Genomic DNA, 22667 nt, shown 5'->3' with positions numbered 1-22667 from the left:
AAAAAAAAAAAAAAAAAAAAAAAAAAATTTAGCTGGGCGTGGCAGCGTGCGCCTGTAGTTCCAGCTACTTGGAAGGCTGAGGCAGGAGAATTGCTTGAACCCAGGAGGCAGAGGTTGCGGTGATCCGAGATCATGCCATTGCACTCCAGCCTGGCGACAGAGCGAGACTCTGTCTCCAAAAAAAAAAAAAAAGATTAAAATGGCAAAATCAGTTCCTTTATTCTTGGGAACGTGTGTCCCAACACGCCCCTCAATCAGGCAGCCTGCTGAACAATCAACTTTGGAGGCATCACTAAGCCTGGCACAGACACCGGGACATGTTGCCAGAGATGGGCTTCTTCTCGTCAGGAGCCCTGGGGTGCTCAGACATTGGTACCCAAGCCTCTTAAATGCTACGAAACCCATTCTGGTCCCCTTGAATGACTTAAACATCAGTGGGTACCTCCTACAGGTGCCCTTGATAATGATGGTATGAGGGACAAACATGAAGAGTAACTGTCGCACAAGGTGGTAGAGAGTATTGCAGACAAGGGAACATTCGTTAAGAGCACCCGGAATCAAATGCCTTCCACGCTCACTGCATTGTTTCAAAATTCTAACAACTAGCATATGAGCTAAGCGGCCAGGTGTCACTGTCCTCCCCACTTTAAAACCACAGATCCTGTTTAGGGCTCCTTCTACAGCAAGTCTCAGGAATCCATACCTTGATGTGGCCTCCCTCATATTCATATGGGTATCGACAGTCAATGATAACAAACTCTTTAATGAGGTTGGCAAACTTGCCATTCAAAACAGATGCCATCTGTTGAGAGAAAACCAAGGAGAATCAACTTTGACCATGAGGAAAAACTAGATTCAAGTACCTGATGTGTAGTAGGTTCCAAAAGGATGGACTTACAATTTCTGGAGAGATGTATTTTAAATCCTGATGTTTCCCAGCAACTGTATGAAACAGGTAACCCTTAAAAAGAAAAAAAGATACTTAGAGAATCTGAAAGCCCATATAAATTCACACTCACACTGTTTGTCTGGCTGGTAGGAGGCACCTTTTAAAAAACAAACATTAACGGCCGGGCGCAGTGGCTCACACCTGTAATCTCAGCACTTTGGGAGGCCGAGGCTGGTGGATAACCTGAGGTCAGGAGTTCGAGACGAGCCTGGCCAACATGGTGAAACCCCATCTCTGCTAAAAATACAAAAATTAGCCAGGCGTGGTGGCACGCACCTGTAGTCCCAGCTACTCGGAAGGCTAGAGCGGGAAAATTGCTTGAACCCGGGAGGCGGAGGTTGCAGTGAGCTGAGATTGCACCACTGCACTCCAGTCTCAGTGACAAGAGCGAGACTCCGTCTCAAAAAACCAACCAACAAACAAGCAAACAGTTAGTACACACTAGTTACTCTTCTAGTTACTTCATTAACATCTTGATATTTAATTTTCACACAAACCAATAAGGTATATTATCCCCGTTTTGAGCACCGTATTCAAGGTTACCTAGCTAGTAAGGCATATTTAAATAAAGAAACCTCAGGTAACCTCATTTTCCTCCTGCTTTCGTCAAGAATCCACATGTCAGTAGTTAGAGACTGTGAACAGCACTTAAACATATAGATTTCACTCATTTACTGAGCACCTGCTATGTCCAGCATGGTGCGAGGCACTGGGGATAGGAAAAAAAGAGACCTAGCCTAGCCTTGAGGAGGAAGATGTGCACATTAGCCATTACTCATTAGGGCGACTGGCTGAGTCAAGAGTTCATCTATCCCCATGCAGAGGCCCATTAAGACAAACATAACCAGGCCTCAATTCAAGTCGAAAAATCCTCTGAGTGTGATGGTGCATGCCTGTAGTCCCATCTACTTGGGAGGCTGAGGCAGGGGGAGCACTTGAGGCCAGAAGTTCGAGGCTACAGTGTACTATGATAGCATGGGCGAATAGCCACTGCACTACAGCCTGAGCAACATAGTAAGACCACATCTCTCCCTGCCAACTAAGAGAAGGTTCCAAAACTGAGGATGCAGCTGGGTCTTTGCTTGTTCTCTTCATTCTCCTTGTTCCTTCGAAACCCATTTAGGCTGAAATATCAACGGCCCAAGCCCATACGTTTCCCAACCCCCTAGCCAAGACAAACCCTTTTACTTCTCATGGACTGCTGTTTATGTTTACACCTCACTGAAATTTATTTCAGTCTACCATGTGGTACATGTAGTTCATGTCTTACCTCTCCAACCACATGCTAAATTCTTTGAGGGAAGGAACTGAGTCTCATTTTGGAATTTCTGCCTAACACATAAGTGCTTCAATAAATGTTAACTAAATTAATGAATAAAACATTGATCTGGGCCGGGTGCGGTGGCTCAAGCCTGTAATCCCAGCACTTTGGGAGGCCGAGACGGGCAGATCACGAGGTCAGGAGATCGAGACCATCCTGGCTAACACGGTGAAACCCCGTCTCTACTAAAGAAAAATACAAAAAACTAGCCGGGAGAGGTGGCGGGCGCCTGTAGTCCCAGCTACTCGGGAGACTGAGGCAGGAGAATGGCGTAAACCCGGGAGGCAGAGCTTGCAGTGAGATGAGATCCAGCCACTGCACTCCAGCCTGGGCGACACAGCGAGACTCCATCTCAAAACAAACAAACAAACAAACAAACAAAAAAACAAAAAAACACCACATTGATCTGGTAACTTTCAAGTCAAAATGTGATTAAAGAAGCTGCTACTGACACATTCCCTGTCCTAGCCTTATATTTTACTGCAGCCAAGCCTTCATGTAGCGTATCAGGCTATTAGAAGATCTTCCTCTAGACTTTCTAGAGGTCCTTTTCCCTCAGTGGCCAAGCTTCTCTGAACAATGGAGAAATTCAGTCTCAATACTGGACCTTCTAAGATAACCTTTCAACATGCAGACTTGTAGTGAGGCTACAGATTTATTTCTGCTTTATACTATCCTGCTAATTACTGTTTTGTTTTTTTTTTTTTTTTGATACGGAGTCTGGCTCTGTCACCCAGGCTGGAGTGCAGTGGCCGGATCTCAGCTCACTGCAAGCTCCGCCTCCCAGGTTCACGCCATTCTCCTGCCTCAGCCTCCCGAGTAGCTGGGACTACAGGTGCCCGCCACCTCGCCCGGCTAGTTTTTTGTATTTTTTAGTAGAGACGGGGTTTCACCGTGTTAGCCAGGATGGTCTCAATCTCCTGACCTCGTGATCCACCTGTCTCGGCCTCCCAAAGTGCTGGGATTACAGGCTTGAGCCACTGCGCCCGGCCTAATTACTATTTTTATAGTAACACAGTTCCCAGAAAGCCTGGTCTTCAGGTTATAATCAAGGTGGTTGGTGGACAGCTCCCCACCTAAAACTGCCCATCAGCAATAGCAAGATCTACAGTCTCAGAAACCAACATATACCTGATCATGAAAACTAAGTTTGCTTCCCCACCTTTAACATTCTTTAACTGTGTCCTTTTGGAGGCACGCCAGGAACCACCCTGGGGAGGGAGACAGGCTGAGTGGGGTTCTAAATACCCACACTCACTCCTACACTTGCCAGAGCAGCTCTGCTTGCAATTACCTTGGAGAAGTCTCCTATAAGGTCCCTTGGGTCATTGTCCAAAATGTTTTCAATGGTTCCTTTGGGGGAAGATGCCGGGGATAAAGACTGATGAAGCGTCTGTAATGAATCAAAGGTAGAGAATGAGACAAGGGTTCTGAATGGAACTTCTGAAAACATTCACTTGGAGCATGTCTCGAGGAGACTGAAATGTTAATGCCTACATTTAGTAAGAAGTTTTTATTTTATTGAATCTGGAGTGAACAAAAATGAATGTGGGTTATTGACTAGGTCTCCTATTATTCCAGTGTCTAACTGAATTGCTCTGAAACTAAATTATCCTTCCTTTTTTTTTTTTTTTTAAAGGGGGGGCCAGGTGGTTAGGCTGGGTGCGATGGCTCATGCTTGTAATCCCAGCACTTTGGGAGGCCCAGGTGGGTTAATCGCTTGAGCCCCGGAGTTCCAGACCAGCCTCGGCAAGGCAGGTGAATCGCTTGAGCCCAGGAGTTCCAGACCAGATCACACAGCAAGACCCTGTCTACACACACACACACACACACACACACACACACACACACACACACACAAGCTGGGCATGGTGGTGTGTGCCTATAGTCCCAGCTACTTGGGAGGCTGAAGTGGGAGGATCACCTGAGGCTGGGGAGGTCAAGACTACAGCGAGTGGTGATGGTGCCACTGCACTCCAGCCTGGGTGACAGAGGGAAACTATCTCCAAAAAAAGAAAAAGAAACAAGGGGGGTTAAAACTAGGACTAAGTGGCCGGGCGCGGTGGCTCAAGCCTGTAATCCCAGCACTTTGGGAGGCCGAGACGGGTGGATCACGAGGTCAGGAGATCAAGACCATCCTGGCTAACATGGTGAAACCCCATCTCTACTAAAAAATACAAAAAACTAGCCGGGCGTGGTGGCGGGCGCCTGTAGTCCCAGCTACTCGGGAGGCTGAAGCAGGAGAATGGCATGAACCCAGGAGGCGGAGCTTGCAGTGAGCTGAGATCCGGCCACTGCACTCCAGCCTGGGCGACAGAGCGAGACTCCGTCTCAAAAAAAAAAATTAAAAATTAAAAAAAAAAACAAAACTAGGACTAAGTTTAGAAAAAGTATGTCTTAGCTTTTTTTTTTTTTAAGACAAGTCTCGCTGTCACCCAGGCTGGAGTGCAGTGGCATGATCTTGGCTCACTGTAACCTCCGCCTCCCAGGTTCAAGCGATTCTCTTGCCGCAGCCTCTGGAGCAGCTAGGACTACAGGTGCGCACCACCATGCCTGGCTAATTTTTGTATTTTTAGTAGAGACAGAGTTTCACCATGTTGGCCAGATGGTCTTGAATTCCTGGCCTCAGGTGATCTGCTTGCCTTGGCCTCCCAAAGTGCTGGGATTATAGGTGTGAGTCACCGCGCCTGGCCTATGTCTTAGCTTTATTCAATGAGAAGAGGAAGCCAGCTGTTAAAGGGATAATTTGAGCAAAAGGACAATATGTGCAATACACAGAACCACATCAAATGTTTTAATCCATGAATTCCTAATTATTATTGAAAAACAACTATAAGTCTTGCTTTCAACTTTGGAAGATGCTTGGTAGGGCATTATTTGGAAACTGGCAAATAGAGATCCAATATTCATCCTGCCTTTCCCAAGGGTAACCACAGTGTTTGATGAGTGTAAGTTTCTCTTTATAGATATATTCTAGCTAATTAATGAGGAAAGAACATAAAAACTGCAGTATCATCTTTCTGAAACCCTAGTGAAATGAAGTAAAAAATCTGGGCAGCAATCACCAATGGCTGCCCGGCACATTATACCTCCTGATCAAAGTAGACAAAATCACCTATGTGATATTCTTGCCAAACAAATAAAACTGGAATTCAATCCATCCTTTCCAGAGTTAGGTTTTTAAGGCAATATAGGGGATGGAAGACAATGTCTGAAGACCCCACAGGACTGTGGGAACCTTTGCAGGACAAATGACTTGAGCTCTTCAACAAATAAAAATATGCAAGAGGGAAACAGATGGAGCACTGAAATCTGAAGAGTAAGAAGGCCTATTGACCAACTACAGTGTATAGACTTTATTTGGATCCAGATTTTAACAAACTATAAAAGTGCTTAGGAGACAACTGGGGAAAACTGAACCCAGACTGGATATTTGACATTTGATAATAAGAAATTTAGCTCTGCTGGGCGTGGTGGCTTACACCTGTAATCCCAGCACTTTGGGAGGCCAAGGGGAGAGGATCACTTGATATCAGGGGTTCAAGACCAGCCTGGCCAACATGGTGAAACCTGTCTCTACTAAAAATATAAAAAATTAGCCAGGCATGGTGGTGAGCGACTGTAGTCCCAGCTACTCAGGAGACTGAGGCGGGAGAATTGCTGAAACCTGAGAGGCGGAGGTTGCAGTGAGCGGAGATCGAGCCATGGCACTCCAGCCTGGGTGACAGAGTGAGACTCGGTCTCAAAAAAAAAAAAAGAAAAAAAGAAACAAACCAGAAATTTAGCCCTATATATGTTTCTATGAGGAAAACACCCCACAAACTCAAAGTATTTTTCTTATTCCCTCACCCAACAACAGCAGAAGACAGAGACTTCTGTTACCCCCAGATATGAGGGGATTTCTCCCTACCAGCAAGCAAGCAAGCAGTTTTGCAGTGGATAATAGCTGGGTGTTGTCCAATTCAATTCTGACACTATCTACCTGGAGAGTGTCAGATCAGGAAGTTTAGGGCCCAGTTCTCAAAACCGCACCACCCTTCAGACACCAGTTGGGCCTCTGGAACTTCTGATCTACGACCACCAGCTTTAAGTAGGGGTTCCCATGATCCCTTCTTTGGGTTTAATTTGCCAGAAGTGGCTCATAGAACTCAAGAAAACACATTTACCAGTTTATTATGAAGGATATTCAAAGGATACAGAAGAAGAGATGCATAGGGTAAGGTATGGGAGAAGGGACATGGAGCTGCCACGCTCTCCTTGGGTGCCCCAACCTTCAGGAACCTCCATGTGTTCAGCTATCCAGAAGCTCTCTGAACCCTATCCTTTCAAGGTTTTATGGAGGCTTCATTACACAGAAATGATTGATTAAACCACTGGCCATGAGTGATCAACTTGACCTTTAGCCCCTCTCCTCTCCCTAGAGATTGGAGTATGGGGCTGAAAGTTCCAACCTCTAATCATGTCTCTGTCTTTCCATTGACCAGTCCCATCCTGAAGCTATCAATCATCAGCATACAAAAAGATATGACCTTGGATATTCCAAGGATTTTAGGAGTTATATGACAGGAGAAGGGGAGGAAGACTAAACATATGTTTCGTAATATCACAGGTATGATAACTGTATTCAAGCAATGCTTGACATATTCTCCACAATGAAATTTAAAATACTTTATATTTAAAATACTTTAAATTTAAAATATTTTTAAAAATTAAAATATATGAAAATAAACCAAAACATGAGGGCCAACATATATACATAATAATTATTAACAGTATTGTTTTATCCAAGAAAAGTTTTACAAATATGGAAATAAAAAGGTCAATCTCTATTATGATAAAAGAAAATGAATATTCTGGCCAGGCGCAGTGGCTCACACCTCTAATCCCAACACTTTGGGAGGCCAAGGAGGATATATCATCTGAGGTCAGGAGTTCAAGACCAGCCTGGCCAATTTGGTGAAACCCCGCCTCTACTAAAAATACCAAAAAATTAGCCAGGTGTGGCAGCGGGCACCTGTAATCCCAGCTACTCAGGAGGCTGAGACAGAGAATTGCTTGAACCGGGGAGGCGGAGGTTGCAGTGAGCCAAGATCCTGCCACTGCACTTCAGCGTGTCTCAAAAAGAAAGAAAAAGAAAATGAAACCTTTTTTTTTTTTTGAGATGGAGTCTCACTCTATCACCCAGGCTAGAGTGCAGTGGCATGATCTCTGCTCACTGCAACCTCCGCCTCCCAGGTTCAAGCGATTCTCCTGCCTTAGCCTCCTGAGCAGCTGGGATTATAGGCGCACACCACCACGCCCAGCTATTTTTTGTATTTTCAGTAGAGACGGGGTTTCACCATATTGGCCAGGCTGGTCTGGAACTCCTGACCTCGTGATCCACCTGCCTTGTGCTCCCCAAGTGCTGGGATTACAGGCGTGAACCACCGCACTCGGCCTGAATATTCTTAAATATTGATAGATACTGTCTGACATGTATACAATGTAAAGTTTCATAAATGTTCTTGCCCTTATAACCCAGAATTTCATTTTTAATTAGAAATAAAAGGAAAATCAGGGGAAGGGAAATTCTAAATGTCCAGAAGATTAGATTTATTCAATTATTTATAGTATACTTGAAAGTTGAGGCCGGGCGCGGTGGCTCAAGCCTGTAATCCCAGCACTTTGGGAGGCCGAGACGGGTGGATCACGAGGTCAGGAGATCGAGACCATCCTGGCTGACACGGTGAAACCCCGTCTCTACTAAAAATACAAAAAACTAGCCGGGCGAGGTGACGGGCGCCTGTAGTCCCAGCTACTCCGGAGGCTGAGGCAGGAGAATGGCAGGAACCCGGGAGGCGGAGCTTGCAGTGAGCTGAGATCCGGCCACTGCACTCCACCAGCCTGGGCTACAGAGCAAAAAACTCCGTCTCAAAAAAAAAAAAAAAAAAAAAAAAGAAAGTTGAAACACTATCAGCCAGGTGCACTGGTCCGTGTCTGTGGTCCCAGATACTTAGGAGGCTGAGGTGGGAGGACTGCTTGAGCCCAGGAGTTCAAGCCCAGCCTGGGCAACACAGTAAGGCCTCTTTTCTACAAAAAAATTTTTAAAAGATTTTTTAAATTACCTGGGCATGGTGGTGCATGTCTGTAGCCCCAGCTGCTGGGGGGCTGAGGCGGGAGGAGTGCTTGAGCCCATGGAGGCTGTACTGAGCTGTGATTGTGCTACTGCACTCCAGCCTGAGCCACAGCACTAGACCCTGTGCCCCCCACAAACAGAAAGAACAAAAACCAAACAACTCTCCCCAAACAAAAATACTATGCAGCTATTAAAATATTCTTTTAGAACAATACTTTAAAGAGAAAATGTTCATAAAGCATTAATAACAAAAGCAGATACGATAAGGCAGTAGGCCTAAATGTTTTCTTAGCTGTCATCTCTCTAACCTTTTAAAACTGCAATTTACGCCGGGCGCGGTGGCTCACGCCTGTAATCCCAGCTCTCAGGGAGGCAGAGGCGGGAGGATAGCTTGAGCCCAGGAGTTCGAGACCTGCCTGGGTAATATAGCGAGACCCCGTTCTCCACAAAAAGGAAAAAAAAAAAAAAAAAAAAAAAAAAGACAAAAAAAAAAACTGCAATTTACTTAAACCTTTTCATGCCACAGAAAACACAGGCAGTTCACCATTTTATAATGCTTAATACCAAACCTCAATATAAGGACAGTGTAATGAAGGAAAAACATACAAATAAACCAGTGTTTTGTGTGTCTAGCCACGGAATAAACAGAATAACATAAAGGACCATAGGACTTAGGCCCAGACAACCATCACACTAGTTCACCCATGCCAGGCGCTATGTCTAACACCTATAATCCCGGCACTTTGGGAGGCCAAGGTGGGAGGATCGCCTGAGCCCAGGAGTTTCAGACCAGCCTGTGCAACATGGCGAAAGCCTGTCTCTACAAAAAATACAAAAATTAGCTGGGTTTGGTGACACACACCTATAGTACCAGCTGCTTGAGAGGCTGAGGTGGGAGGATTACTTGAGCCTGGGAGGTGAAGAGTGCAGTGAGCTGAGATCATGCCACTGCACTCTAGCCTGGGTGACAGAGACCCTGTCTCAGAAACAGAAAACAACAAAACAGCCCATACAACTATGACCAATGCAATGAATTAACTTGAAGAATTAGACAGACAGACCTTTATAAAAATCAAGTATTTAATAGGCCATGATAGGTCTGGATTAAAAGGAAATAAAATATCTACAACAAATGATAATAAAAACATTTCAGGTCAAAAGTTATGAGACAAATCTAAAGCAGTGGGAAATTCATAGATTCAAATAGGTTTATCCAGAAATAAGAAAATTAAAAACAAACGAGTTAACCATTCAACTCATGAAGCTGGAGACAGCAACACAACAAGCCTGCTCTCCTTAGGCAAAGGACAGCCTACTGAGGCAGAAGACTTTTCAACAATAATCATTCTATTACAGTCAACACAGAAACAATTATGGCCAACAGCAAGCGGGGGCCTCCACCTTTGCCCAGCTGTCATACAGTGCCCCAGTCACCACTCTACTGGGATGGAATGAACTTCTGCTCCCTCCCAGCAATAATGAGACAAGTCCCCACCCAAGATGTCAATGGAGTTTGTGCTGGGGAACCCGGACTTCCACCCACACCTTTCTTGCAGTATCAGAGGAGGCCTGCTAAAACGTAAGATTTACATAGACCCGAGACTCACAAATATACAGGAGACAATGGAAAAATCACTGGTCATACCAAGAACCACAAAAATCTCAACTTGAATAGGAAAAGACAATCAACTGATACCAATGGATCATCTTAAAACTGCTTCAACAGGCAATTATGAACATACTCAAAGCAACTGAAAAACCAACATGAAAATAGCCAAGTATCGGTCAGGCGTGGTGGCTTACACTTGTAATCCCAGTGCTTTGGGGAGCCAAGGCAGGAGGATCACTCGAGGCTAGGAGTTCAAGACCAGCCTGAGCAACATAGCTAGATCCCATCTCTGTTAAAAGAAACACACACACACACACACACACACACACACAAAACCCCAGCAAAACTTACCTAAGAAAATAAATGAACCACTAAGTGGAAGTTTTTAGAACTGAAAAATACATTATCTGTGCTAGAGCAAAAAGGAACCTAGGAAACTAACCTCATGGGCCTTCTCTGGACTAGTTGACTCTTTGGGATTGGCCCCAGACATGCTCTTCCTCCTCTTTGTATTTCCAGGTGGAGACTCCTCTTGAGATCGTTCTGGTCTCTTCAACACTGACCGAGTGCTGGAGCTACACAGGGAAGGGGAGTCAAACAGCTTGCATCGGTTGTCCTTACAGGAAAAAAAACAGACAGACCCATCTTTCATTATAACCTGTTCACTTGAATGGTAAGACAAATAAACCATTCTAAATTAGCAAACAGGCACTGCTGATTCATTTAGTCCTAGCAACTCTCATAGGGCCCGGCACATAGCAGGCACTGAGCACTTAGTGCTCAATGAATATATACTCAGCTGACATTATATACAGACGAGTAAAACATCCTTTGCCCTCACAAAAACTGTCTAAATAATCCTGCGTCAAGAGAAGTGTGACCTTCCAGTCAGGAACACATTTTTGGCTTGCCTATCTTCCCCTCCATTTTATTACTTGCACCTTGCTTAAGCAGCTCAATGGGTTTAAATACCCCACCTAAATCCAGAAAAGATGCACCGTAGCCAGGTTATAATAAAAATGGGGGCATGATCGGTTAAGGTATAGTTAAGATGGTAAATTTGGAGGGAGTGGGGATGGGCTAGTAGCAAACGCCTTTCGAAATTGTGTTCAAAGTCTTTTTTTCTACTGGTCTTTTAAAGACTAATTTCCCAGGTTGGGCGTGGTGGCTCATGCCTGTAATCCCAACACAGTGGATCACTTGAGGTCAGAAGTTCAATACCAGCCTGGCCAACATGAAGAAACCAAAAATACAAAAAAATTAGCCAGGTATGGTGGTGCTTGCCTTTAATCCCAGCTACCCAGGAGGCTGAGGCATGAGAATCACTTGAAGCCAGGAGGTGGAGGTTGCAGTGAGCTAAGATTGCACCATTGCACTCCAGCCTGGGTGACAGAGCAAGACTGTCTCAAAAAAAAATAAACAAAGACGAATTTTCCAGAGTCCAAGGGAAGCCAACCTGACCAGTGGTAGAGAGAATCAGCTCTCTAAACGCATCTCAGCCTATTCTCGACTCCATGTGTCTTGGCCTGGCTTTTCCTTCTGCACAGAATGTCCTTTCACATCTCAGTAAACCATTCATTTTCAAGTTGATGCTAACATTTTTTTTTCTTTTTTTTTTTACACGGAGTCTTGCTCTGTCGCCCAGGCTGGAGTGCAGTGGCGCGATCTGGGCTCACTGCAAGCCCTACCTCTCAGGCTCACGACATTCTCCTGCCTCAGCCTCCCGAGTAGCTGGGACTACAGACACCCGCCACCACGCCCAGCTAATTTTTTTTTTTTTTTGTATTTTTAGTAGAGATGGGGTTTCACTGTGTTACTCAGGATGGTCTCGATCTCCTGACCTCGTGATCCGCATGCCTCGGCCTCCCAAAGTGCTGGGATTACAGGCGCGAGCCATTGCGCCTGGCCGATGCTAACATTTCAATGTCACTTTTTTGAAATCTTCCTGATAGTCCCCAATGGAACAGATCACTCCCACATCCGCTCCCAGAGACCAGGGATTTTCTCCCTCTTTTGTCTGAGTTTATTTACCATTACGGCTCCCAGCAATGGTTAGTTTGTAACAACCATTTGTGGAAGAAATTTCCCCACTATTAAGAGCTTACAAGCCGATGCTTATGATTTTAAAATCAGATCTATAAAACTAATAGCCACTTCCAAAGTGTTCTCACATTTTATGTAATTGTATGCCTATCAAAATGACCTGGTAAATTTACTCATAACATGTGTACTGGGTTAACATATTTTCTCAAAAGTTATGCACATGAATGTATTATAATCCGTAAGTGATCTCAAAATTGTAGCTTGGCTGGGTGCGGTGGCTCATGCCTGTAAACCCAGCACTTTGGGAGGCAGGTGGATGGATCACCTGAGGTCAAGAGTTTGAGACCAGCCTGGCCAACATAGCGAAACCTGATCTCTACTAAAAATACCAAAAAAATTAGCCGGGAGTGGTGGCGTAAGCCTGTGGTCCCAGCTACTCAGGAGGCTGAGGCAGGAGAATCACTCGAACCCAGGAGGCAGAGGTTGCAGCAGGTCACGATTGCACCACTGCACTGAACTCCAGCCTGGGCAACAGGAGACTCTGTCTCAAAAACAAAACAAAACAAACAGACAAAAAAACTGTAGCTCATTTGTTCCATAATTATAGTTCAGGTTATTGATAATTAAAAAATATGAACTTATCAATTTAGATGTGTACCTAAGGGTGTGTATCTCTGAATATACAGGTGTATATATCTGTGTAGGAACATTCTTGCTTCTAACTTTGAAAGTATCCCTATGATGAAAACACGAATCTAGTGTGTGTGTGTGTGTGTGTGTGTATATATATGTTACTTTGAATATATATACACACATACACTATAGATTCTGTATCTACACTATGCTTTCTGTTTGAAAGTATCCCTATGATGGAAACACAAATCTATACTGTGTTTGTGTATATGTGTGTGTGTGTCTGTGTGAGTATATATGTGTGTGTGTGTATATATATATATATATATAAAAAATAAATTATTTTTAAAATTGAAAATATCTACCTGAAAATACCCAGCCTCAGGTAGGTATTTTCAATTTAAAAAAAAAAAATCCAGCCAGGCACAGTGGCTGTAATCCCAGCACTTTGGAAGGTTGAGGTGGACAGATCACCTGAGGTCAGGAGTTCGAGACTAAAAATACAAAAATTAGCTGGGTGTGGTGGCAGGCACCTGTAATCCCAGCTACTCGGGAGGCTGAGACAGGAGAATCACTTGCACCTGGGAGGCAGAGGTTGCAGTGAGCCAAGATTGTGCCATTGCACTCCAGACTAGGCAACAAGAATGAGACTCCGTCTTAAATAAAACAAAACAAAACAAAACAACAACAACAAAAAAACCCTGTGAGTTACTGTTGCTTGTCTAATTTTATGCTAGGTTCTGTGGAATATGAATGAGAATAACCTAAAAAAAGTAAAGTCTTCAGGCTAAAGGCTTCAGATAGGCTTTTTTCAAACTGACTAGATGGTAAAAGCCAGGAATGACCATGGTCCCGCCTAACCCACACTCCTTATAGATCAGGAGACATGCAGAGAGATATCATCACTAAAGGTTTGTAGGTAGCCAAACTGAGGCCTAAAACCCAGATCCCCAAATCCTATCATTCATTTCAATCTTTGGCTATACTCAACTAAGGACTACTCTGTCCAGTGCCCCAATCACTCAGGGCTTCCTCCAGACACACTAAAACAACTCACAAGGTTTGTAGTTCTCATGACGAGAGGAGCTGTCCAGAGGCTTGCCATGCACGAGGGGGTCTCCTCCTCATTCTAAAAAACAGAAAAATTGATTTTAAAAAGATCCTGTAGAGACTAACATTAGTTTAAATGCTTTAGGTGTGTTTCTCCCTGAAGAATACCAGATAGGCCTGGATGGGAAGTATCCTTAATGTACCATCCTATACCATTCTGATTTCATGTTTCTTGCATAGAAACTGCATATAGACTGATTTCATATTTCTTGCATATAAGACTGTTAGTTAGCTCCTTCAGGGTAAGAAGGATCATATGTCTTCTTTTGATACCCCCATCCCCCAACCCAAAGGATTTAATAAGGCTAGTAGCCCTATTATTAAATGAATTATCACCACATGAACAAAAGTATTGGCTAAGCAAGCCCCGGGGAATTGCTGTTGCTGTTCTTTTTCACATCACATGACTTCTCCAGAGGTAATTAGTAGAATAGATAGGAACACACACACACACACACACACATACACGGTACCTTCAGATTCTCTCCGTCGAGAAGGTCCACGAAGCCATCATCCTCATCAGACAAAGTGGCTGTCACAGGTGATTGGGGTGTAAAAAGAGGAATGAAATTCCCTCGTTCACTGCTATCTCTTTCATTTGAGGAAAGCTGTAAGACAAAATTCACGGATTAATAATAAATGAGAGCTCTGGTCCACTTTGATTTCCTTGAATGGGTCACTAGTTTCTATGATGAAAACATACTATGTTATACTTGTTACACTAAGTAATATTTTAGCAATTACTGATTATAGGAAAATGTATCCCAAGATTATAAATGATTTGATGTCCACACACAGCCCTGAGTAGTCAGTAGCCTTCACAGAGAACTCTTGCCAGAAGCAATTCACCTTATAATGGGTACTAGAGATAGCCTCTTGTGAAGAACAAGGTTTCTCTTATTAGGAGGTTGCATCAGTGAACACCGATCAGCATTAAGGACTGTGACAGTATGAGAATCTGCTGAAATGAGTTAGGGCAAGCAGATGCAAATCTCTATTGAGAGCATAAAATGGCCTAGAGAACGCACTTACATATAACTTCAGTTCTGACAGGGGGGAATAAAAGGTAACTTCCTTCTATAAAATCTATCCTCGTTCTTTAGACTCGGGATTTAAATGCTGCTCAGTTTTTAAATGAGGAATTACTGTGTGCCAGATACTACAACATAATCTTTATACATATAATCTAATAGAAGCCTCACAATATACTAGCTAATTGTGAGGCTAGTAATCCTTTCCTTTTCCTTTAGCAAATCAGGAAACTCGTGCTTAAGAGAGGTTACCAAGATTATACACCTCATGTGTTTGACTCCAAAATCCAAACTCTTCTCACTACACTATCTCCCTAGGAGACAACCATTCCCAGAATTAAAATGGCGGTACCTCATTAGCCAACCTATAGTCATATATTTTTTTGGGAAACCTCTAAACATGGACTATAGAAAATTTAGAAAAACTGCTCATAAATCCACACCTGGAGATAAATCCTACTAGTAGAAACACTGCTAATACTGAATTCTTTATTTTCTAGGCACTTTCAAATTCAGAAAAAAAGCTTAGAGTTTTTTCACAGTAGGAGGGTAGTCCCAATGTTATGCCCTACAAGTAATCCTTAAAATCCGAATCTCTTGGCCGGGCGCGGTGGCTCAAGCCTGTAATCCCAGCACTTTGGGAGGCCGAGACGGGCGGATCACGAGGTCAGCAGATCGAGACCATCCTGGCTAACCCGGTGAAACCCCGTCTCTACTAAAAAATACAAAAAACTAGCCGGGCAAGGTGGCGGGCGCCTGTAGTCCCAGCTACTCGGGAGGCTGAGGCAGGAGAATGGCGTAAACCCGGGAGGCGGAGTTTGCAGTGAGCTGAGATCCGGCCACTGCATTCCAGCCTGGGCGACAGAGCGAGACTCCGTCTCAAAAAAAAAAAAAAAAATCCGAATCTCTTTGGGGTATGAATCTGTTGTAAATTAGGTGGCCCTCCTTCGAGTTTCTGAGTGGATCATGCACTAAGGAATCCTCTCTGCAGCTGGCCTATTCTGGTTCTGGCATTAGCTTTGCTTCACAATATAAAAGAAGTTCTGGGCAGTCTCTAGTCCTCCCCAAGTGCACCTGACCACATTCTGGGAAATGGCAAATTTTTTTAGCCAGCTGAGCCTAGGAGTAGATAACTTTATTATGGGGAAGTACCTTTATCACGAAAGCTCACACTATATCACACCAACTTTTGTGAGGTAGGTTCTGGGATCCCTAGGTGCAGATATGATACAGGCTCTAGTCGCTAAGCACACACCAAATATATTGTTTCTGATATCCAACTCTTAAAGCATTACTGTGTACTTGGGAATTTAGAGATTGCTTATTGAGACAGGAATTCATTGTCCAGGCTGGAGTACAGTGGTCTGATCATAGCTCACTGCAGCCTCGAATTCTTGGGCTCAAGCAATCCTCCCACTTCAGCCTCCCAGTAATTGGGACTATAGGAACAAGCCACCACACTCTGCTTATTTTTTAACTTTGTACAGATAGGGTCTCATTATGTTACCTAGGCTGGTCTTGAACTCCTCCTGACCTCAGGTAATCCTCCCACCTTGGCCTCCCAAAGTGCTGGGATTACAGCCATGAGCCACGGCACCCAGCCAGAGATCATTAAATCCTGGTTTCCCACTTAGGTATATCCTTTGGTAAATCATCCAAACCTCTCTAGTGGTACTTTCCTAATCTGTTCAAGTGGGTTAACTCCACTTACTTCACAAGACGAGAACATATAAAAGTGCTTTGTGCAAATAATAGACAGAGTAGCAACACTGGCTGAACCTCAGAACACAAACCAGATTGGAAAGGTGTATTTTCAGATTTAAGATCCTAGGTAAACCTGCAAGCCAAATGTGGTCATCCTGCTCAAGTTGGGCGTCTTCAATCTATAGATGCTATCAGTTAATCCAATTCAGACCAACAGCAGGAAACTGGAAGTAATGACACTCCCTGTCTGGCAAATACATAGCCCTAAAACAAGTGACCCCAAAACTGCCCAGTAGCCTGAGCGTTCACTGGAATCTATACTAGTTCTTTTAAAAAAAAAAAAAAAAAAAAAAGAGAGATGTGGTCTCACTGTGCTGCCCAGGACTCAAGCAATCCTCCTGTCTCAGTTTTCCAAAGTGCTGAGATTATAGGCATGAGCCATGGCACCTGGCCCATAACTGTTCTTAACAAACCACCTTTGGAGGAAGTCAAGTGCTCTCTCTCCAGCTCTTTGAGAAGCACTTACAATGCATAGTAAAAGAGCAAGTTTTAAGTAAGAGGTCTAGTGTTAACGGCTCTTTTAAAATTTGTCTCGCAGGCTTTCCAGTTTTTGCCAGAAAGCCCTTAAACAAACAAACAAAAAATAGTAAGAGATCTAATCCCACCATACATACATTTAGGATGACCCAGGATTTCCCAGATTAACAAGGTCAAATATTCCTTGCACAACTCCAATATTTCAAACACCATCTCCCACTCTTACTACCGCCTGTCTGTTCTCCAGACACAGCAAAACCACCAAGAATGCTTGACAGTCTAGTTTCAAAAGACAAAGTCAAGGTAAAGACAGCTAGCGCTACTGTAGTGCCTTCAATTCTGGATGAAAGAAGGTGTTTTAATCCTTTCTTCCTATCAGGAAATCCCCTATGAAAGCCAGAGCACATACCATCCAAGCTGGGGCAGAGTTCTGCCTCTGTGTGAAGAGATCTTTACCCTCCTGGAGTCCATGAGAGTGCAGGCAGCCACGAGATACAGGTCTTACTGGCTTCTTAAACTCAAAGGCTTCCTGCAAGACATAGTCGAGACATCTACTGTCCATGAAAACCAACTCAGGCCTCAGCTTGGGTGAAAGAGGCAAGGCAGTGGGCACTGTTCACCTTTCTGCCTCCAAATTAGTTTCACCTAATTCCAACAATGGATCTCTGTAACTAAGAATATCCAAGGCTCTGTCAACAGCTAACTTCTAAAGTAACATCTTTTTCTTGCCATACTGTATTTCCTAACACAAGTATCAGCCAAATATACAAAACATGATAAATAAGCTAAATCACAATGCTTCTGAAATCTAGAGTAAAAATAAATAAAATCTAATATAATTGCCTGTGAATAGTTGTCAAAATTTTCCATCTAGATCCATCTGTTTCAGGGCTTCATATCTCCAGCTCTTCCTACCAACTGATATAATTTTTTCTACTTAAAATTATTATTCTATTCTATACTAAAAGCAATGAAAAAAAAGCCCTACTGGTTTACTCGACATGGACGATTCTTACAAGCATAATGTGTTAAAGCCAGATATGATAGAATATATATTGTATGATTCCACTTTATAGAATGAAAGCACTCACAGGCCTTGGTCTCGGGGTCGCTGTCGGCACTGAGGCTGCAGCTATCATGGTGAACTTACTTCAGATTGTGCGGGACCACTGGGTTCATGTTCTTGCCCCTATGGGATTTGTCATTGGATGTTATTTAGACAGAAAGAGTGATGAATGGCTAACTACCTTCCGGAACAAGAGTACGTTATTTAAAAGGGAATTGCGACCCAGTGAGAAGTTACCTGGAAGTAAAGACTGGCTGAATTACAGAATGTTCACATTTTAAAGTTCTGAGAGAAATAAAAACGTTCAGAACCAAAAAAAAAAAAAAAAAAAAAAAAAGCAGTAATGGCTAATATTACAGTGATTTCTATGCCAACACAGTACTAAGTACTTTCTGCGCATTAACTTTTTAACCATCAAATACAACCTGATTGTCCCGATTTTACAGGTGAGAAAACTAGACCTTGCAGGTTAAGCAATGTGCCCAAAATACTGAAGTAAAACAGGACAACTCCAGAGTGAGCGCTCTTCAACCACCACCTATGCTGTTTTCCCTTTAAAGCAAAGCTCTAAGCAAGCAACCCTGAGAGAAGCCATTTCAGGGGAAAACCAGGCATCAGTACAGCTTTGCCCTGGTAAAAAGCATGAGAGGCTGATAAACTGCTCCAAGCACTCAAGGCAGGAACTCATTTCCATATTCTTTCTCATGACATTTCCCAAGTTGATAAAGAAATCATCAGGAAAGTTCATGGAGGCTGTGGGTTTTACACTAAACCTGGAAGATTTTAAGGATTATGAACTGTGGCATTTTAGCAGGAATGGAAAAGGGGAGAAAGTAAATATACAGAAATACAGTAGAGAGAAGGCTGAAAAAATTACAACTGTTTTGGATGCCTACTCTGTGCAATGTCTAAGAGAACAAAAAAGCCAGGCCCATTCAGGGTAAACAACCACAAATTCACCTTTCAAGCCACCATTTCAGTTACTCTGAGATACCCTAAAACTTGTTAGCCCTGTTCTTACAAATACTGCCAAAGAGCCTTTTCCTAAGCTTACAATTCATTTCAGGGTCAGAGCAAAGAGGCAAGGACAGCCTGGGCAGAGACTTCCAGACAAACACTATTTGTACATGTAATTACTCCTGTGAGCTACCATCTGAGCAACTCCTGCCTGTCAGGCACCATTTTCAATACTTCATACATAATCTTACTTATTGCCACATCCCTAAAAGATATTACTACTCCTATTTTACAAAAGAACAAAGAAGATTAAAAAGAGAAGAATTTGCCAACGTCATACAGCAGGATCCAAACCAAGATTTCTCTGACTCCAAAGACCACACATAACGGCCAAGGTTAGTCTCCCAGAAAGCAGCCCAGCCACTTATCTCTAAGCCACTGACAGCCTGTGGGTTTCACCTCTGCCTCAGGTTAGTATATTGAAGTCATGCTCACATTTTCCTTGTTCTCATCTGGGTCAATGAGCTGAAAGATGTCATGGTCGAGAGAATCAGAATGGCTCCTCTTCAGAGCTGGACTACATCCCAAGAGCTTCTGCTATCAAAGTGAAAAAAGAAAATAATTAAGGCACACAAATAAAATTTCAGTGGAAAATTCAGTTCTCAAAAGAAAAAAGGGGGGCTGAGTAGGGGGTAGGCTAGCTCCTCACACACTGCAGTAGGTGACCAGCAAATGTGGCCAGAGCTCCACCTTGCCAGGACACAGCAATCAAGTTTCCATTCCATGGGTTTACAGCTAACCTCACAAGGTCTACAGCGCACCGCTCAACAGGGATTACAGTGCCAAATCAATCCCCAAATAACATTTGCATCAAAAGAATCCTTCCTGGTTTAATAAAGCTCTGTTAGAGATGGAGGACAAATTCCTCCAGGCCGAGCATCTTGAGTACTTATGAGACTAAGGAAAGGCTGGGAATAGTGGCTCTTGCCTGTAATCCTAGCACTTTGGGAGGCCAAGGCAGGAGTTTGAAACCAGCCTGGGCAACAGAGTGAGACCCCCATCTCTACAAAAAATACAAAAATCAGCCAGGTGTGATGATGTGCACCTATATATAGTCCCAGCTACTCTGGAGGTTGAGGTGGGAGGATCACTTGAGCCAGGGAAGCAGAGGTGGCAGTGAGCCAAGATTTTGCCACTGCACTCCAGCCCGGGTGACACAGCAAGACCTTGTCTCAAAAAGAGACTAAAGAAAAGTCATTTTTACTCTCTAAATTAAGTGTCCTATCAAGGTCATGCTGGTAGCTAAGGAACGGGTAACAGGCATTAGCTCAAAATAAACAAGGAACTAACTTACAGGTAGGGAATGTATTCTTCTCATGGGATTTTCAAGGCTGTAATGAGATCAGAAGGTAAATAATGAGAATAAAACAAGTAAAGAGGTATTCATGTTAGCAGAGAGACAGTGTTTAGCCTGCAGCTTGGGGGTATAGTCACAGACTCCCATTTTAGGCAAGAGATGGGAGAATAAATTTCTGAAGCTGTCTTATTTTCAGGAGCACCCCTAACACTAGGCTTCTAGGTGAAAAAAACAAACCCACGTCTTTTCTTAAAATACACATGTTCGGCTGCATGTAATCCCAGCACTATAGGAGGCCAAGGAGGGTGTATCACGAGGTTAGGAATTCGAGACCAGCCTGGCTAACACAATGAAACCTTGTCTCTAATAAAAATACAAATATTAACAGGCTGTCGTGGTGCACGTTTGTAGTCCCAGCTACTCGGGAGGCAGAGGCAGGAGAACTGGTTGAACCTGGGAGGTGGAGGTTGCAGTGAGCCACTGCACTCTAACCTGGGCGGCAGAGTGAGACTCTACCTCAAAAAAAAAAAAAAAACCACAAACAAACAAAAAACCCACATGTTCTTGTAAGGCTATGATGTCAGAGCACAGAGTAAGGGTTTGGGTAAGACCCGAACAGAACACCAAAATTATAGCTAAAATAAAGGGAGAAAAGTTCTGAAAATTGCTGACACAAACTATTCATTCTTGAGATTCCAGAGTGTTTCTAGGGACAGCTAAATCCAGGGCTCCAGTCAGTGTATGAAGAACTTCATTTAAATAAGGTATTTAAGTTTAGACACATTCTTTCTAATTACAAACATTTAAAAGCAGTGAATACGTACTTTTCTTTACTGTCCAATGGCCCAGGAGAATCTAGACAGAAACCTATGGAAAAAAAACAAAACAAAACAAAAAAAAACCTCTCAAGAAATAATACAAAAACACCATTTTGTCATTAAAATTAAAACTCTAAAGAAAGTACTTGGGTCTTTATTTAAGTCAGGCAACAAATACTCATGGCTTGTACTTTTGCCAGAATTGATGTCATGGCTATTAGATCGTCAAAAATGTCATGTTTGTACAAGTCTGAATAATTTTTTCAGTGTATTTACTGTTTTTCCTCCATTTGCAAATAACATCAAAAGAAATAGGATTTGAGAAGAGGGTGAATAAAACTGATTCATATCATGATTGTTTGGTTATTCAGACAGAAGTGACCCAGATAACTTTCTACGAGTTCCAATCACAGAAACAATAGGTACCAAATTTTCTTGGCATAGTTTTAAAAAAAAAATTTTTTTTTTTGAGACAGAGTCTTGCTCAGTCGCCCAGCCTGGAGTGCAGTGGCGCGATCTCAGCTCACTGCAAGCTCCGCCTCCCGGGTTCCTGACATTCTCCTGCCTCAGCCTCCCAAGTAGCTGGGACTACAGGTGCCCGCCGCCGCACCCGGCTAATTTTTTGCATTTTTAGTAGAGACGGGGTTTCACCGTGTTAGCCAGGATGGTCTCGATCTCCTGACCTCGTGATCCGCCCACCTCGGCCTCCCAAAGTGCTGGGATTACAGGCGTGAGCCACTGCGCCCGGCCTAGTTTTAAAATATTTTATCTTGTCAAATCATATGGGGTTTGAAAAATACAACTACTAGGCCGGGCACGGTGGCTCACACCTGTAATTCCAATACTTTGGGAGGTTGAGGCAGGCGGATGGCTTGAGGCCAGAAGTTCAAAACAAGCCTGGGGCAACATAGCAAGACTTGTCTCTACCAAAATTAAAAAAAAAAATTAGTTGGGTGTGGTAGCACGTGCCTGTAGTCCCAGCTACTTGGGGAGGCTGAAGTGGGAGGTTCACTTGAGCTTATAAAGTTGAAGATGCAGTGAACCCTGATTGTGCCACTGCACTCCAGCCTGAAGCCTGGGCAACAGAGCAAGATCCTGTCTCAAAAAAAAAAAAAAAAAAAAGTCCGGGCGCGGTGGCTCAAGCCTGTCATCCCAGCACTTTGGGAGGCCGAGACGGGCGGATCACGAGGTCAGGAGATCGAGACCATCCTGACTAACATGGTGAAACCCCGTCTCTACTACAAAATACAAAAAAAACTAGCCGGGCGAGGTGGCGGGCGCCTGTAGTCCCAGCTACTCCGGAGGCTGAGGCAGGAGAATGGCGTGAACCCGGGAGGCGGAGCTTGCAGTGAGCTGAGATCCGGCCACTGCACTCCAGCCTGGGTGACAGAGCAAGACTCCGTCTCAAAAACAAAAA

At 43.6% G+C, this 22667-nt stretch overlaps 1 protein-coding gene and 1 non-coding gene across 6 annotated transcripts in view; one reads left to right on the top strand and one right to left on the bottom strand.

The window, feature by feature from the left end:
* Positions 1-22667, bottom strand: part of CDC25A (cell division cycle 25A) — a 33342-nt gene that overhangs the window by 6922 nt on the left and 3753 nt on the right. For 2 of the 5 annotated variants that reach the window (XM_025375959.1, XM_025375958.1), the window contains 10 exons: positions 21257-21299; positions 20430-20466; positions 19571-19672; positions 17462-17581; positions 14254-14388; positions 13728-13799; positions 10437-10610; positions 3565-3663; positions 899-961; positions 704-802 (listed from right to left, as the gene is read on the bottom strand). In XM_025375959.1, coding sequence (XP_025231744.1) covers positions 704-802; positions 899-961; positions 3565-3663; positions 10437-10610; positions 13728-13799; positions 14254-14388; positions 17462-17581; positions 19571-19672; positions 20430-20466; positions 21257-21299 — 944 coding nt within the window. The remainder of the gene's footprint in view (positions 1-703; positions 803-898; positions 962-3564; positions 3664-10436; positions 10611-13727; positions 13800-14253; positions 14389-17461; positions 17582-19570; positions 19673-20429; positions 20467-21256; positions 21300-22667) is intronic. The other 3 variants (XM_025375960.1, XM_025375961.1, XM_025375962.1) reach the window with 3 other exon arrangements.
* On the top strand, positions 17079-17141 carry LOC112619889. The gene has a single exon (XR_003118372.1). It is a non-coding gene; the product is annotated as a U7 small nuclear RNA (small nuclear RNA).

This window comes from Theropithecus gelada, chromosome 2 (genome assembly GCF_003255815.1).
Source record: "Theropithecus gelada isolate Dixy chromosome 2, Tgel_1.0, whole genome shotgun sequence".
NCBI lineage: Eukaryota > Metazoa > Chordata > Mammalia > Primates > Cercopithecidae > Theropithecus > Theropithecus gelada.
Note: the sequence above shows the minus strand (reverse complement) of the source record. Positions and strands in the feature narration are given on the sequence as shown.